The sequence below is a fragment of the Nannobrachium achirus genome (genome assembly GCF_963921795.1).
Source record: "Nannobrachium achirus genome assembly, chromosome: 8".
Lineage (NCBI taxonomy): Eukaryota > Metazoa > Chordata > Actinopteri > Myctophiformes > Myctophidae > Nannobrachium > Nannobrachium achirus.
Window position 1 is genome coordinate 36,817,471 of NC_137817.1, and position 17,641 is coordinate 36,835,111.

The window sequence follows — 17,641 nt, forward strand, 5'->3', positions numbered from 1 at the left end:
AAAATAAAATAAGAAATATTTATGGTGTATATAATTGCCCTCTATAACTAAAAATTAAAGATACAATGTATTAAGGCATATTTGTCTTATTCGCCAGGGATCCTTTAAGGAAATTATTTGTTCAGGAAACATTTAGTACCTGTCATTTATTCCGACATTCAAATCTACTCCTGTGCATTTGGGATTTAATATTTAAAGGTTAAATGACATTCTGTTTTTACCAATCATAAAAGTCTTTGCCCTGGTCCTAAAAACATGTTTTAAAATGTTTAAACTTGAAAATCCACTCCATGGAGCCATGGTCTCTTTCTCTGTTCAGGTGTCATGAAAAACGGTCTGTCACCTGAAATACTCTATAATCACCACTAGGGGAGCCTCTCTCTCCCACTCATTCTAACAAATATTATTATAGCTTGAGTACAATTTTGAATATTTGTACTTTACTTGAGTTTTTCCAATTTTCAATTATTATACTTCTACTCCACTACATCTCAGAGGCAAATGCACTTTATCTCTCCACTACAATCATTTTGATTTTGATTATTAATACAAATCACTCACTTCAGCCCTTTAGGCCAGCAGTTCTCAAACTATGGTACCCAAACGTTCCCTTGCACTGGCCACACACACGCACACGCAGTCACGCACACACGCTCTCACACGCACGCTCTCTCTCTCTCTCACTCACACACACACACACACACACACACACACAGAGGACCGCCCCGGCTCCAACACTGACCGAGAGATGCATGCATTGTTCGCAGACGCGATGCATTTGTTTCGCTGCTTTGCTTTGGTACAAGACACACTGTGACAGACAGACACACACACACACACACACACACACACACACACACACACACACACACACACACACACACACACACACACTGACACACAGAGGCTGAGCTGAGCCCTGAAGAGGCACACACGAACAGCATCGAGAGTCGCGAATGTTTTTTCTTACCCCGGGACCGAGGTTACCGGCTAAATGCCTCCGTTTAGAGAACCACCTATTGCTTGTGTTATCATAGCGTTTTACTGTCTGCTCGCCGGGTCGCCGTGCCCGTGTGTGTGTGGGGGAGGACAGGGCAGCATGGAGTTATAGTAGGCTCTCCACGGAGCTCTGCTGCTCCGGGAGCAGAGCGCTGTCCTCTGCCTCGGTAATGAGGAGGGAGGCGCTGTCCAAGGACGCAGCCAGGGCGGAAAATACATAGCGATACATAGCGATTTTCACTATTTCACAAAAGCATAAACTGACTACTTGATATGAAGGATATTGATGTAAATAAGATATTTGAATGGACACATGTATTTTATATGCCCATATTTACGATTAAAGGACAATATAATGTAGAGATTACTTCCTCAAAACGTGGGCTGTGGAGAAATATAAACAGGGAGAGAGTAGAGCCCAGGAGGAGGAGGAGGGGGGGGGGTGCACTAACTGCTAGTGACGACACTGTCCGAGAGCCAATGATCAGAGCATCAGAGCCTCATTATGCAGAAATCGTCAAAAAACCACAGATAACAGGGGAACGACTGCAAGTTAAAAGTTGGTGTTTTTTTGGTGTAATTGAGGCCAGGAAACATTAAAAAAAGCATAAAAAACTCAAAATTTATTTTTGGATGTCACCACCCCTTTAACATTTGGAACATGATAGCCTAGATTAGAGAACGTCATGTTTGTTTGGTGTAAAAGGGAGAGTTACATACAAAATCAATAGACACCCGTGCACAGCACCGTTGCACACCATTTCCATTAACATTGCTACAAAATGCTATCAAGCTTCCAGTGGACATTTCTGGGCAACCAAACTCCACATTTTAAAAGCTGAACTATCCTTTTAAGAGGAGTTGATCCAGGTCAACATAAACTGTGAGACACTGAGTATCTCTGGTGGGTCTTCTTCACAGTGGTGGAGATATTTCTGTCCTGTTTTAATTTGTTAGCGATGGTAGTCCCCAGGAACTGGCTCGAAATAGTCCGGTAGTGTAAAAAATATAATAATACTACCTCTGTATGTACAGAGTATGAATCGAATGTACATTGTTGCTCTGTATGTGGATACTAAAAAGTAGATTATAGGCCGCTAAGGAATCTAAGGAATCTAAGGAATAAAGGATACTAGTAAGAAGTAAGAACTAAATCTCCATGTTGCTGTTTCCCGCAGGACTTAAATACCTTCACTCAGCAGGCATTCTACATCGAGACATCAAACCTGGAAACCTTCTTGTTAACAGCAATTGTGTGCTGAAGGTGCGTTTGGACATTGAACAGCTGTGATGATTGTAAAATGACAATAACATACTGATGAGACAGCTACAGCTATAATGTACTATTATATTCCACAATATATTATATTCTCTTCAATTGTTGACAAAACCTAAACCTGACATTTTGTGCTGCGCTTCTATCTTGTGTGCTGAAGCAAATAACCTACTCGATCATAAAAGGGTGCTGCATCACACATTATTACCATGATCGAGATTGCACCAGAAACCTCGCTATGCCACTATTTATTCAACATTCTGCACTCATGCAATGCCAGGAATGCCTGTTTTCACAACGTCCAAAATGAAAGAGGTTTTAGTTTAGTCTGAATGAAAGCTCCCTTCAGTTGTCACATTCCGTGAACTGTCGTCCTCCAGATCTGTGACTTTGGTCTTGCGCGGGTGGAGGAGACGGACGAGTCGCGCCACATGACTCAGGAGGTGGTGACCCAGTACTACCGCGCCCCAGAGATCCTCATGGGGAGCCGCCACTACTCAAATGCCATTGACATCTGGTCGGTGGGGTGCATCTTCGCCGAGTTGCTGGGGCGACGCATTCTCTTCCAGGCCCAGAGTCCCATCCAGCAGGTGACTGACCTGAACACACATACAACTAACCTATCCAGAAAGCATATAGGTACCCACAACTAACACCCTTCCCATTGTCCTTTGTCATTCAAAATCATGTCTTTATAGACCTTTAAGTCAGACGTCACTGCTGCTAGAGGGCGCTAGGTTCCCATTGTGTTGAAATCCGCACCCCAGAGATTTTACTCGTATGGATATGAGATATCGACTAAAGGTGGAATGTACAAATTTACTTTTTATTTAGTTAGAGTCAAACAAACGAGTCAAACAAAACTCAACGACTACATTTCCCATGAACGCGGCTACTAAGAGTGATTTCAAACCTGGACGTGTCCCAGAATTGTAGTTGCTGACTTTTTCCGGAAGAATTAATTTGATTTTCTCCAGAAACAGGCTACATCAAATATGAATAAACGGTGCAGAGCCAACCCCCTGACAGAAACGCCCGGATGATTTCTTATTTTGATTTTTTTTAACTCACTTCTCATATGACATGATCTTAAGATTTCTCTATGGGATTTCAACACAAAAATAGCCCCCAATAACCTGGGGGATAGCGCCATCTATCGGCATGACACCAGGACGTCTGGTGGTCTATTACAGAGCCTTACTGGTGTTCACACATTTGAAGACTCTACATAAGTTGGCATAGAGTCGAGATGCATAGACTTCTATACTTGCCGATACCCCATCCAGCATTTTAGGCTGTGTCAGGCATTACTGGTATCAATTAGGCTTGTGCCTCCTCCTTCTTTCCTGTATCATTGTCAAGTTATTAAATATTGTCCGATGATATGTTGGCGACATTTTATTTCACAAGATTTCTTGATACTTAGGGGGGGCCATGAGGTGGCTGTCGTCTTCTCCCCCTTGCTGACGGCCTAGGCAGTTGTCGAGAACTGTTATTGGACTTTAATTATTGCAATAAGGATGAGGCTTTGACAACTGAGCATCTAAATCAAACTTTACGGAGCTCTAAAGGAAGACATTTATTTTGTATAATGGAAATGTTATTCATGAATTTCCGGAAAAACAACCACACTGAGGTTTTGCAATCATCTGCCAGTTATTGAACTGTTTACTGTAGACTATCCACAGATAAAAACAGGTTCCAAGGTTCATAAGACGAACATAGACGAGCAGTAGTTGGTTCCTAAGATGACAAAAAGCTTCACTGAGATTCAAATTACCAACATGCACGACTGCACTTCAACCACAGCAAAACAGGAAACTGTGTGTGTGTGTGTGTGTGTGTGTGTGTGTGTGTGTGTGTGTGTGTGTGTGTGTGTGTGTGTGTGTGTGTGTGTGTGTGTGTGTGTGTGTGTGTGTGTGTGTGTGTGTGTGTGTGTGTGTGTGTGTGTGTGTGTGTGTGTGTGTGTGTGTGTGTGTGTGTGTGCGCGCGCGTCGCGTGCGTGCGCGCAGAGAAACCCTTGTGTTCTTCCTGACCGAGATGAAATAGTGACATGGATGTGTGAGTGTGTGCCATGGTAATTCGGGGGGTGTGCTCGTTCGTGCATTCACTGAAGTTCAGAGCATAATGTACATATTGTTTCCCATGGCCTGTAATTATCAGAGTCCTACTTTTAGTCAAAGGAATACAGGAGCATGTTATCAATATTCCTTTACGAAAGAGCTCAATCAACACCGCAATTAAGGAGACTTCATTAGGAGTAGTTCTCAACAGATGTGCACATATTATGGGATAGGAGCGAATGGAACAGCAAGACTATTAAAATATATCACTTAGATAGAAATGGAATCATTTCTGTGACTGACCATGCTACGTCAGGAGGGATATCATTTAAGTTTCACTTCACACAGTGATTACAAATTGCCTGTTTGTTGTCAACCCATTACCATATTATAACTGGCATATGTAGTCTAATGTCCCTAGTACATAGACAACAATATGCAATATTTAATACACAACAATCCCCATACTATGCAATATTCATAGTAAAGGGTTTAAGGCAGGGGTGGGCATTTATCTTTTCCATGGGGCCACATGAACAACAGAAAATATTGTGGAGGGCCGTGCCAAAAGGCAGTGCTCCCGCAAACTAAACACACAGCTTTACCTCCGACTTCAGGAAATAAATTCTTAGCAGTCCAATTTTTGTTGAAAACCTTGCATTCGGCATCAACTTTTCTTTTTTAGCCACTTTATCCATTTTTGATGGGTAAGGTAAGGCAGGTCGTCTTGACTTGTGACCAGTCTGACCACCTGCTTGTTTTTGAGACAACGATCCAATGATCACGCACACGTGCTGATGTACGCAATGTGTACATATGTACGTAAATAAAAAACTTCAAAATAAAAGCAATAAAGCTTTAGTCCATGCATGAGGTAAAATGAGAAAATGTGTTTATTTTGTAATATGCCATTAACCCTACATGGGCCGGTCAGAGTGAACCAAAGGGCCGCATAGGGCCCCCGGGCTGCACAATGCCCAGGTCTGGTTTAAGGCCAGTTGACTTTGTGCCCCACATCTGCTATTATTGCCCTATGGTGGCAGGGATCAGCCTTATAGGAGCACTTTTTGTAAGCAATTTTGGGTGAATTAAAGATGGCAAGATCTGTTCATATTATTATACATTGCAATACTTTATTTGCCCTCTTGTGTTTAATAAGGAGTAAAATGACTTTTCTTCTATTGATTACTCACGCCATGGAGACTTGAGTTCAATAATCAATGGGGGTAAATTTACTTTATCCAAATTTTTGTCTTAGGAATGCGACAAATACAAAAAAATATTATTGAACTCAAGTCTCCATGGTGTGAGTAATCAATAGAAAGAAAAGTAATTTTGGTGGTGAACTTCTCCTTTAATATTATATTGATATCTGCTGCAATAATAGCAGAGAGGGATGTGAGAAACTGGAATTAAGTGTGGTGTTTACTATGAAATATTGCGTAGCATGGTGATTGCTGTGTATTACTTAACACACAAGGGATAAATATTACATGCCATTTATATAATTGCAGTGGGTTGTAAAATCACAACTCCTTAATTAATGAAACTATCATATTGCTGCTGCTGTAACAAGGTCAGTTAAAAAAAACGAATTTTCTGGATCTAATGGATTATGACAGCTCTCAAGCTCTGGTAAACCCTGCTGGAGAGGAAAGTTAGTTTTTTATTATTCTGAAGTATGCCTAAAAGTAGGACCAAATGTGAATCACTCCAAGACTTTGAGCTAGTTAGCACTGATTAAAGCTTATTTTCTCTGAGAATGTAAATGAGACAAATTCTAATCTTTTAATCTAATCTTTTATCTTAGCTGGATCTGATCACAGACCTTTTGGGGACTCCTTCTCTGGAAGCTATGAGGACGGCATGTGAGGGCGCACGTGCACACATCCTCAGGGGACCTCATAAACAGGTAAACGATGGCTATTGGCTACATGCCAGTGTTGCTTTTCACTGAGGTTTTATTTAGTTTTAGTCATAGTCTTTTGAATAACATTTAATTTAATTTAGTTTAGTCATTTGAAATGTTTTTGTCTTTTAGAGCTTGTAGATCGTCTATTGTCAGAGAGTGCAACCAAAAACAAAATTACTTATCTTTTAATTCTACTGGATCTCTTCTCCACTAGTACCTCCCTAAAAAGAATTGTCACAGTTTCAGTCGAAAATAATCACTGCTACGTGATGCATTGGCCACCTCTGGCTAGCGGGGAAAACGCTGATGTTAAGTTAGGCAGAGAAGCGTCCCCTCCATCTGAACACTGTTTGTGTTAAGAAATTCAATCTGTCAGAACAGATGATGCTTGTGTACTTGTATCCCCAGTGGTGGGAAAAGTACTCAAATGGTGAGTGTTAAAGGATGACTTAACCACTTTTCAACTACTATTTGAGTACACAAACATCTAAAGTTTTCAAATAAATGTAGTGGAGTAAAAGTATTGGAAATTGGAAATACTTCAGTAAAGTACAAATACCTCAAAATTGTACATACCGGTAAGTACATTACTTAGGTAAATGTACTTAGTTACTTTACACCACTGCGTATCACATCATGACCTTTTGCATTGTTCCCCAGCCTTCCCTTCCTGTCCTGTACACCTTGTCAAGCCAAGCCACACATGAAGCTGTGCACCTTCTCTGCAGGATGCTGGTGTTTGATCCTGTGAGTACGCTTATTCATTTACTCTGACTGTACATTATTTATTGAAATGAAAGGTAGCGTTACGTTTTTAAACACTTAATTTATGGTTATGGGTTTTTTGTTGTTGTTGAAAACCTAAAGCTCTACAATGTAGAGCTTTAGGTTTTCAACAACAACATCCTGATAGCAGGCTAATCATGAAAGCTATTTAATAACATGAAAGCTTGCATTATCCAAATTCTCCTTAGTTACCATAATTGACCGAATTCACGTTACGCAACTTCCTGGTGCTGACGTCACGGTTGAAGGGGAAAACCTTACTAAAATCCCATAGAGTTAACACAAAAATTGCACATTTAATGCAATTTCCGAATAGTACCTAAAATACGGCTAGCATGATCAAGAACACAAGATAGCAAAAGGCACAAAGCGTTATAATTTACTTTACCATTCGAAATAATGATTTGTTGGCTTTAAGTCCAGCAATTTCTGTGTTACTTTACTCTTCAAAGCTGACGTCAACACCAGGAAGTTGCTGAGAAATTTGCTGAGTGCGCATGCGTGGGCGGGCCGTGAATAGGGTCTATTAGCAATATATGTCACTATTGTGTTCATGGTAGTTAGCTAGTAATTAATATCTAACCAATCAAATCTGTGGTTAAAGACAGGGCAATTTATAATGTTAAATGCTGGAACAACAATTGTGGTACAAATATTATAATTTGGTATTCTCATAAACAATAAACACATAAAAGCTCACACCGCAGCACCGAATGCCATGCTGCGAGCTTGTAGATGTGTTATTTTAGAAACATGGTGACATTTTGAGCAAGTCTTGGAATATTTTGATCCGATTCCATAAATGTCTTCTAAATCCTTTTTGAAAAACTCATGTTTCAGTGGTGCTCAAACTTTTTCATAGGACCCCCAAAATTATAGGTATTTGGCCGAGTACCCCCATCTCAAAATATTTTGTTCCAGGGACCCCCAGTAGCAAAGATTTAAGTTACAAAAGTTTGCTTTGAAAATTATATATTCAAAGATATACAAGCTCGCAGCGCTACGCTGCTATCTTTCAATAGCTAAGGTATAAAATCATTCCAGTCTTAATGGGGTTAAATGGGGGTCCGTGGCCTGATACATATCCTTGACAAGAAAAAGTCTGACTTCTCTGTTCTGGTCTTCAGTCGAAGCGGATTTCAGCAAAGGACGCCCTGGCTCACCCTTACCTGGATGAGGGGCGACTGCGATACCACACCTGCATGTGCAAGTGCTGCTACACCACCTCCTCTGGGCGTGTTTACACCAGCGACTTTGAGCCCGTCACCAATCCCAAGTTTGACGATGGCTTTGAGAAGAATCTCAGCTCTGTGCGGCAGGTCAAGGGTGAGTTGGATTACATGCCCTACTTAACCAGAGAAAATCACACTGTGATTTACATCTCATTTGCAAGTGAGCCATGACGACGGAGGTGGTATACACTAGCGTGCCCACGCGCGCGCGCACACACACACACACACACACACACACACACACACACACACACACACACACACACACACCTACCTTCCTAACTTAAAAGAGCAGACTTCATAATTATGGTGTATAAAAAGACCATCCTGATACCTGGACAGTGCAAGGTAGAAGCAGGTGCATTCTGAGGTCAACAATCCTTCAATCTGGGCTTTAACACAATTAGTGCCTCTTAATCTGAAGGTTGCTTGGTGCCTCGGTGCCACGCCGTTTCCTCCATAGGCCGCCGCTATTATTTTGAAGGGCTGGAAGGGGGTTGTTTTTGTTTTTTTGGATTATCACTTGACGGCAACGATTACGTCATCTAGTCACATGACAGTGTGGGACAAGAAGAGGAAGATGGCTGCGCCCTGCCTTGTGCCTTGTTTACATTTAGATCTGCTGCAAAATGTCTCAAAATGGCTATTTTGTTTAAATGAAGTTTCTTTATGGGCCTCTCCATTGACTTAACATTGAGGAGCTTCACTTCGCGTGCACGCCCAACGTGCGTTGTAAACAAATCGCCGACATTACCGATGCGGGCGGGACCGGAGCGACATTAAGTAAGTAATAATATCTTTACTGTATATACACTAAGATTCACAGTCCTCACCGTCAACGGCGCCATGGTATTAACCCTTTCAATGACGGTGAGGACTGTCAACGGCAGCAGAACAGTTAAAAGAATCAAGCGATACAAAATGGAGAGGTTTCGAGTCCTTTTGCTGATTATTTAACGATGACGGAGCAACCGAGCTAAAAGCACTTTTACTAAACTAAACTTGTAACTAGTTTCCATGACTTGGTAAAGTGAGTAACATGTTTTGGTATGTTACTGTCTAACCCAAGATAATGTACACAAACAAACCAAATACTGTTAACTGATAACACAGTAATGTGTAAGTGATCTTGTGTTGGTTAGAGCTGCATGATACTGTATATTGTTAGCATGTGTGCAGATATCTTAGGGCAGGAGTCTTCAACAGGGGGTCCGGGACCTCAGGGGGTCCTCAGAGTTACAACAGGGGGTCCTCCAAATCTTTGTTTGATAGAAACTTTTCTTTTTTTTTCTTCCTTTTTTTATATTAACCACTTGAATGCTAACGTCCATGTTCTGAGAACTTTAGCCAAAAATAGCTGACCATACTAATACAACACTGCATCAGGGATATCCATACATGGGCTTAAAAGGGACAAAACATATTGGTCGGATCGGCAGTGCAACCTTAGTGTGAGAACCACGTTGGACTTAAAAAACGTTATAGGAAGATGAAACCCTAAACTGGCACTGCCTTTATTGACCTGCTTTGCAGTGTGACTATCTGATCTTGAAAATAGATAAAAAAAATTGTCTGTTCTAAGAGATAGCATTCTTACACAAATATACTGTTTTAGGGTTGCTTAAAACTCATGACAAGAATGAATAAAATGCAGGATATTATCTCTCCCTGAACCTTTCTTACGAACGAGTCTTTCAGAATATGCCCCTCGAGTGAGAACTGTTGAAGTACTATTCACTATTTAACATTTGGTCAGAGCAATGTCTTAGAAAAGCCGGTCATTTCCCTTTGTCCCGAAACCAGAACTACAGTGGAAGTGGAGAGCATGTTAACGTACATAATACCACTCTGCTGTTGTAGTTTAGCATCTGGTCTTTATAACATGGTGTATAATACACTGACAGGGTGGATTTGGGTGGCTGATAAAAGACCCACCTATTCTGTGTCATTGCTAAGATTCATACAGACTTCTGGAATGATATGTTCCCATACTGTATAATCGTGTCTATAGCTCTCATGATCACATGGTGCTGGGGATTGGAGGGTTGGAGGTTTTACCCTAGAGACTTCGAGACATCTTGACTTTATCATTAATGTGATGTATTTTTCTGTTCTCAACAGAGATCATCCATCAGTTCATCTTGGAGCAGCAGAAAGGGAACAGAGTACCTCTCTGTATTAACCCACAATCAGCTGCTTTCAAAAGCTTTATTAGGTAAGAGGAATGCTCTGTTTGCTTTTAGCATAGTCATTCTCAACCTGTGGAACAGGATCAAAAACGGGCTTTCTGGATGTTCTGACAAACACCTTTGACAAGGGAACATTGTGTTATCTATTATTTGATTGTGACTTCATGGAGAAGTAAGAATTTGGAGGCCAAGGTAAACATTTCACACTTTTGATGAAGAAAGTAACACAGTGTATTAAAAGTGCTTTGTCCATGAAGGGGTCAGTTTTGGTTTGAAATGGGAGCATGATTCTTGATTTAGTTAACACATAACAGAGAGTCTTACATAACCTTAATCATTCTTGATTTGGCAGTTTATAAAGGAGCACAATCAAGTCTAGACAAAACTATGCAAGAAATTTGGAAATGGAATTACAAATTATAAAACTATTTGTCCTTGCTGTACTTCTATTCATGTGAATGACAGTTGAAGATGTATTATTCTGTAGTTGTAATGCATACATTTATAGAAAATATATCTCATGTTTATATAATTAATCTGAAATTACAATTTGGATGGAAGGGAAGGTCCAGAATGTTTTACATGAAGTGAAAAACCAGTTTGTGAGTAGATGGGCAGTTGAAATAAACAGCATTTTTGTCTCTGTATAGTTCCACAGTGGCCCAGCCATCTGAAATGCCCCCGTCTCCACTGGTGTGGGAATAGCTACTGCTGCAAATGTCTTCTCACTGCTACTGCAACTGACCAAGCTGCTGAACTCCGGGAACAAGAATGCACCTGACAGAACGAACCCCGTTTCCAACCCCCTCATCCAGGAAGGAGCGTGTACCAACCCTCTCACACCGCTTGCACGGTTCCTTTTTCTTTTTAATTAATTTGCACGCAAAGTTTGAATGAACATAACTTTGTAAACGTATTATACTTCTGTTCACAGGGGTCTGTGCTCATCGATCGATGCACATCCCCTTCCAGAAAGGAGGTGCGAAATGGGTGCAGTTCTGTTATTCCCTTTTCCCCAAAACTGCGTAGCATTTCACTGGAGAGCAGGACTACAGTGTCCTACCTGTGTGTGTACATTCATAGTAATGAAGAAGAAAAACAAAACAAAAAAACGTATAAACCACTGATTGTTGGATATTAGACGGTTTTGTATGCAAGTGTATAAAAGCAATGCTTTATAGACCAAATCAGAATGTTTATATGTAAATAAATCCGACATTAGCACTTCCAGGTTGATAAGCAACTGGAAGCTTATGTTAAATCTAGAAGGAGAGAACGTTATGAGGCATGGACAGGGATTTCGATAGCTATTGTAACAAAGATTTTTCTTTTTCTATTTATGCGGTTGCCCTAAAAAAATCAGTTTAGACTGTTATCTTTAATTGGAATCAATGTTTACTGCCCTACAAGATTAGGCCACACTGAATTCAACCATCCGCATAAATGTTGACTATAATAGTCAGTCAAATATTCGCTAAATCAAAGTTTACTTTATATTCAGACAATCTATTTAGATTTAATATTCAAGCCTTTACAGTCTATTCTATCTCTGCCAAGCTGAAGGCTGGGGCTGGAGATTATGTTTTAGACCCTGTGTGTGTGTGTGTGTGCGTGTGTGTGTGTGTGTGTGTGTGTGTGTGTGTGTGTGTGTGTGTGTGTGTGTGTGTGTGTGTGTGTGTGTGTGTGTGTGTGTGCGTCTGTGTATTTGGGACTTATCTTGGAAACCACTGGACTGATCGGCACCAAACCTTTGTGCATGCAGGCCAAGGAAGTACATCCACTCCAAATTTTTTAAATCAGTCTCATGGTGGTGCTATACCAACTCGCTTTGTTTTGTTCAGTAACTCTTGAACCAGGTTGTTCAATCAAAATGTATTTTCCCTTGATTCATAGGCCATGCCCATTTTTGCCTAACTAGCTATTTTGCATTTTCTTTTGAAAACACACTTTGCTACTCAATTTTGTCCAAAACTCATACAAATTGCTACACACATTTCTGGAGTCATGTGAACAGAGTTTTGATATGCCTTTCCGATTGGCTATATTTGCCTTCCAAAGTTTGCGGGAAGGGCCTATTTGACAAAAATGCCAAAAATCATGAACACTTTGCCCAATCTACCCAATTTTGAATCCTATATTTAGGGCCTCTACATGACAAAGCGTCTAAAGCAAGTTCACTTAGGCCGATAGGGGGTGCCATAAATGCACCAATATCACTGTTTGTTGCAGAAACAGGCCAGGTGCAGAAACACCTGGCCTGGTGGTGATATGCCCTCCACGGAGCGCCCCTCTCTACTGCTAGGTTTTATTTTTACTCTTGTTGAGGATGCATTAGTTGCCATTTCGGCTCAATATAACATACACCTACATGGTGTTTTTTTTTAAAACACCCTCATCATGTTTTAACTTGATGCAAAGTTAAATTGCAAACCTGAAGCTAAAAGAATATTTTTTACCTGGTTTCGTGTGCCTAAACTGAATTCAATACATTCGTTCAGGTGCAGGCACAACTCATTTGAAGTCTTTAAACATAATACGTCTCAGTTTTGGCGTGCTTAAAAATTAGGCCAACAATTTTGCTATGATGAATAAATGTTTTCTAGCCAAAGATTAGAGCCGTGGTTCTCAACTGGTTTTGCACTAGGACACAATTTTATGTTGACCATGAAGCCAGGACCCAATATATTATATATTTATTTTTCCTCTATTAAAGGTGTTCTTTGTCCGTGACCCTGTCCCTGTCAGAACATCTTACAGTCCACGTTTTGTCCTGAACAACTGGTTCAGAAACACTGGATTAGGGGCCTCATTATGTAAACATGCATACGCTTATAAATAAATGCAAGTTTTCCACCCTTATGCTTGCATAGATTGTCAGTGGTAAATCTATGCAAGTTTTCTAAACAAGGCCCCACAAGTGTTTACAACAACTGTTTGTCTTTTGTTGTTTAGATCATTTGCTGGCCCATTAATTGCAGTTTTAACTTAAAACCACAATTTTAAGCAAACATTACAACAGCCAGGCCAATAAATGCCAACATAAGTTGATTGAGGGGTGGGTTGGGGGGTAACAGGAAATATTTTATATATATTTATAGTCTAGTTTTATTTCTGTTTGAAATGAGGACAATGAAACATAACATTGATCAGACTTGAAGGTTTTTACACTGAATCCACTTAGCCACAGCACAGTTATCTACCTGGAAGTTAGTATTTTATTGTTTATTTTGTTTTGTACAGTTTGCCTGTCAAAAGCTAGACATTTTAAGAATGAAACATAAAGACATTCCCCATGCAGTGTTACATCATGAACTTGTCTTTAATTGTTAACCACTTAAACCCTGTATTACCCTGTACTTAATTCCCTTGGGCTCTATATTGGGTCTGCATAGTTTTCACATCAATGTCAATTCGTCACGTTCGTCAAAAATAGCTGATATACTGTACAAGCTTACCACGCTTTGCGATGCGTTTTGAACTTGCAGATCTGCTATTTTGGCAAATGTTTGCCCTAGAATAGGGACGCTAGGTTTCATGTGGTTAAAATCAACTGAAGTCATTTGACATCTTTCCCCAACAATAAAATGCAGTTCATCTCATTTCCATAGGCCCACATAGTTATTTATTTATGAAAAAGGGAGCAAGGAGAGGGGTAGTTTCCTGTAGAACAGGAAAGCTTAACAATACAGCTGAAGGCACATGTGACCAATGAACTGCTGTTAATATATGTTATGTGATGTATTGCTAAAGAGCATGAGAAACACACTGTCACCCCAATCAGATTGTTAGTGGTTTTTCAGTGAAGGAATGTACCGCATGCATGTGTTCTCTTTCTGTGTGTCTGCTTAGGACCTGACCAGACACAGTTAACCAACCTTCACATTCACAACCAAGAGGATCTCTCAGCGCATAAAATGTGAACGCAAAAATATTGTCACTTCAGAGTGACTTTTGGAATCTAAAAAGGATTAAGATTCTTAATGTTGACAAATTAAAAAAAAAAATGAAATGTAAAATATTGTGTTTGGTGATGTCAGTTGACACAGCGTTGAGAAGCAGCCCATAATTTGCCCCCCAGTCTCTAGGAAAGAAAATGGTGATTACATGTCTGATCTGGTCATTCCTAATAGGACTAATAGGGTACACATGCCAGCAATATAATTTGTATGTGGTCTTGATTGTGTCAAATCGAATGTTCATTCATGGGTTGCATTAATGGATGGGGTCGTCACTGTATTACAGGAAGCAAGTAACACGTTAATGAAGCATCTGTTCTTGTTCTTTTATTATAATTAAAGCCTGATTTATACTGTCGCACGATGGTGTCGCTCGCCGAAAAATAGCCAATCTATAAACACAGTGCAGCGTATCATCTGCCATACTCTCTTCGTGCATACCCGCCCTGCTTCCACACTCCCTCCAAAAAAAAGCTTTGAAGTAAATTATTTAATATATTTAGACTTTTATTTTCTATTCCATTTTTAGATAATTCTATGGCATGCATTCTCGCGATTCAAAGTTTCATATGTGTGTGTATATATGATTAAAAGGGGGGAAATTTTAAGCAAATCTACAGAACACAAAAAAACCTTACACAATACTGCTGTATAGAAAGGTTATTGCCATGCAAATTTCTAGGGTTGTAAAGTTTGTTATTTTCAAGACTTGCATATAAATGTAAATATCTGTTGATTTCTATGCTGTGACTAGGTTCTGTAGAGCAGCAAACGCAAACTAATAATGATTCACAATGTACAACATTTGTGTTAATTGTATGTTGTGTGGACAACAAAGTTGTGGGTGACGCCTAAACTAGAAGTATTTAGTTTGTTCTCGTCATTTCTTTGATTTCGCAGAACACTATTGTGTGAATATGTATATAAAAAAGGATTCACCCTGTTGGTCTCTACCTCTTGAACTCAATAACTTGGTTTGTTTACCTACACAGGTTCATGTTTTCTCGTGGAGATTGGTTGTTTACCACATGAATGTCCATTCAGGCTTTTATATTGAAAATGAACAACTATTGTCCCTGTCCTTTTCCCTCACCATCCAGCCAATATGACACTCTAAATGAAAACCATTCACCTAAAATGTTGTTATCAGACCTTTGTATTTATGAACCTATACGCAACAGCCAAGTTCCCTGACTGTTAGTCGACTTTGCATTATATTTGATAGGATAGGACACAGCGGGAAGGGGAAGTAATTCACATTAGCCTCTGATGGTTGCGTTCAAATCTCTGGGAGAAAAGGCTTGACTTTGACTTTTACAGTTCAGAGTAAATCAAATTAACCTTGACCAGAATTCAACTTGTATAAAGAAAATAAATGTCATCCTATATTTGAGGAGTTCTCACAGTGTTTCATTGTAAATCATGTTATTGTAGGCTATAGTTTATCACCGTGCAAAGATCACTCGGCTAACTCGTTAGTTAATTGAGGCAATTAGCTTTTGTCAATGGGGAAATGGGAGCTTTCTCAGGAATGAACACAACCGGCAGGGGTAAAAGTTGTTACTCCCCCCCGCCCCCCACCCTTTCCTCTATGAGATATTTGTGTACATAAAGTAGTTTCTTATTACTTATTACTTTGTGTTGGAATGAAGTACTTGAATCCACCGTGGCTCATTTTGGAAAAGTAAAAAAAAAGGAATAACTGACGAGCTTTGTGTCACGGACAAACAAACTCTGAAGCTGTTGTGACTATTTGGATCAAGAGAATATTGCTGTCAAACAAATTTTTATATATTTGAAATTTATACTCAAGACACAATGTAATTTGAATACAATTTACAGTATATACAGTACATAGATGCATCTATTCTACTCTGCGCTCAAGAAATATAGGTGAAGGTCATGAAGGAACCCAATTGACAGGTGTGCATTTGGGGAGGGGGGTCTTTATCAAAAAAGTGAGGTCTCTATAAAAGAAAGTGTAGATTTGGAAAATGGTGAAATCATTAAATGTTACATAAAGAATGCCAATGCTTCTTGATCATTACTTGCCTCCTCTATCACATTCACTAAAACATCAGACTGATCAGCTGGTAGAATACACGACAACCAAAATGAGATGGGCTAAATAAGACCTATTTTGATAACTGATAAGGAAGACATTTGTCATGTGTATAAACCATAGAGATTTGATAATTGTGTAATTTGAGATGAGTGAATGCATTCAAGTCTTTCAACATCAGACACCCTATAATCAATATAGATTACTGTAATATGGCCTGCCTCAGCTGAGACAGTCTTTGGTTGTCGTTAACAGTGGACCCTTTTCCACACATGGTGTAATACAGCTGAAGATAATTATGGTTGTTTGTGTACTGTACAGATAAATTAATACCCTGAATTCATCTTGGTCAAATGGTCAATTATCCAATTTATAATTGGGCCTGCAAAAAGATTTGTTTTTGTTCAGAATAAACTGGATCAGTACAGTACCTGCAATTTTGTAGGAATGTAAACGTGGATGTATTATAAGTATTGACAACAGCTAATAATAGTTGCTTTAATGGATTAAGGTTAACAAAGGTGGAGATGAAGATTTTGATCTTTGAAGACAGGGCAACAGATATTTGCCCTGTCCCTGAAATTCCAAATATATGGAGAAACAGTACCTAGCCGTAGTATAGTATATACTTTTGAACAGCTAAATCTGCCCCCTAAATAACATTTTGTCAGGAGTATGAGAGGTTAATTTCAGTTAACAGTAGAGAGCTTTACATAACATTGAAAGTATAGCTGTGTTGGGCAGAAACTAGTTACTAGTAATATATTACTGTAATCATATTACTTTGCCCAGTAACAAGTAGTGTAAGTGATTACTCTGCCAAAACAGTAATATTATACCATATTACTATGTAAAAAATGTATATATTACTCAAGAGAGATTACTGCTATATTTTATAGCCATTTTGGCTGATTGGTGACTCTTATTATGATTATATTATTCCCAAAAAATGATTCAGTTCTAAAAGGAGCTGGCTGAACGGATTATGTTGTTGTACTTAGTATTTTTTGGGTACACTTTGGGGTATTTTTGGGTACATTTGGGCAAATAGATGACCCCTGGGGCTCTGAAAAATATGCAAATATAAAGCTTTATTTTTGAGCTGTGCTAGCCGCTCCAATATGTGACATTGTGTGTATGTCCACATAAACCAACACCTCCTCAAA

At 39.5% G+C, this 17,641-nt stretch overlaps 1 protein-coding gene across 1 annotated transcript in view; it reads left to right on the forward strand.

Moving 5' to 3' along the window:
- nlk2 (nemo-like kinase, type 2) overlaps positions 1–15,872 on the forward strand; it is a 30,326-nt gene extending 14,454 nt beyond the window's left edge. The window contains exons 5-11 of the mRNA XM_080732286.1: positions 2,178–2,263; positions 2,656–2,865; positions 6,149–6,250; positions 6,911–6,997; positions 8,164–8,362; positions 10,390–10,483; positions 11,108–15,872. Coding sequence (XP_080588412.1) covers positions 2,178–2,263; positions 2,656–2,865; positions 6,149–6,250; positions 6,911–6,997; positions 8,164–8,362; positions 10,390–10,483; positions 11,108–11,162 — 833 coding nt within the window. The 3' untranslated portion in view covers positions 11,163–15,872. The remainder of the gene's footprint in view (positions 1–2,177; positions 2,264–2,655; positions 2,866–6,148; positions 6,251–6,910; positions 6,998–8,163; positions 8,363–10,389; positions 10,484–11,107) is intronic.
- The last annotated feature ends 1,769 nt before the right edge of the window (positions 15,873–17,641 follow it).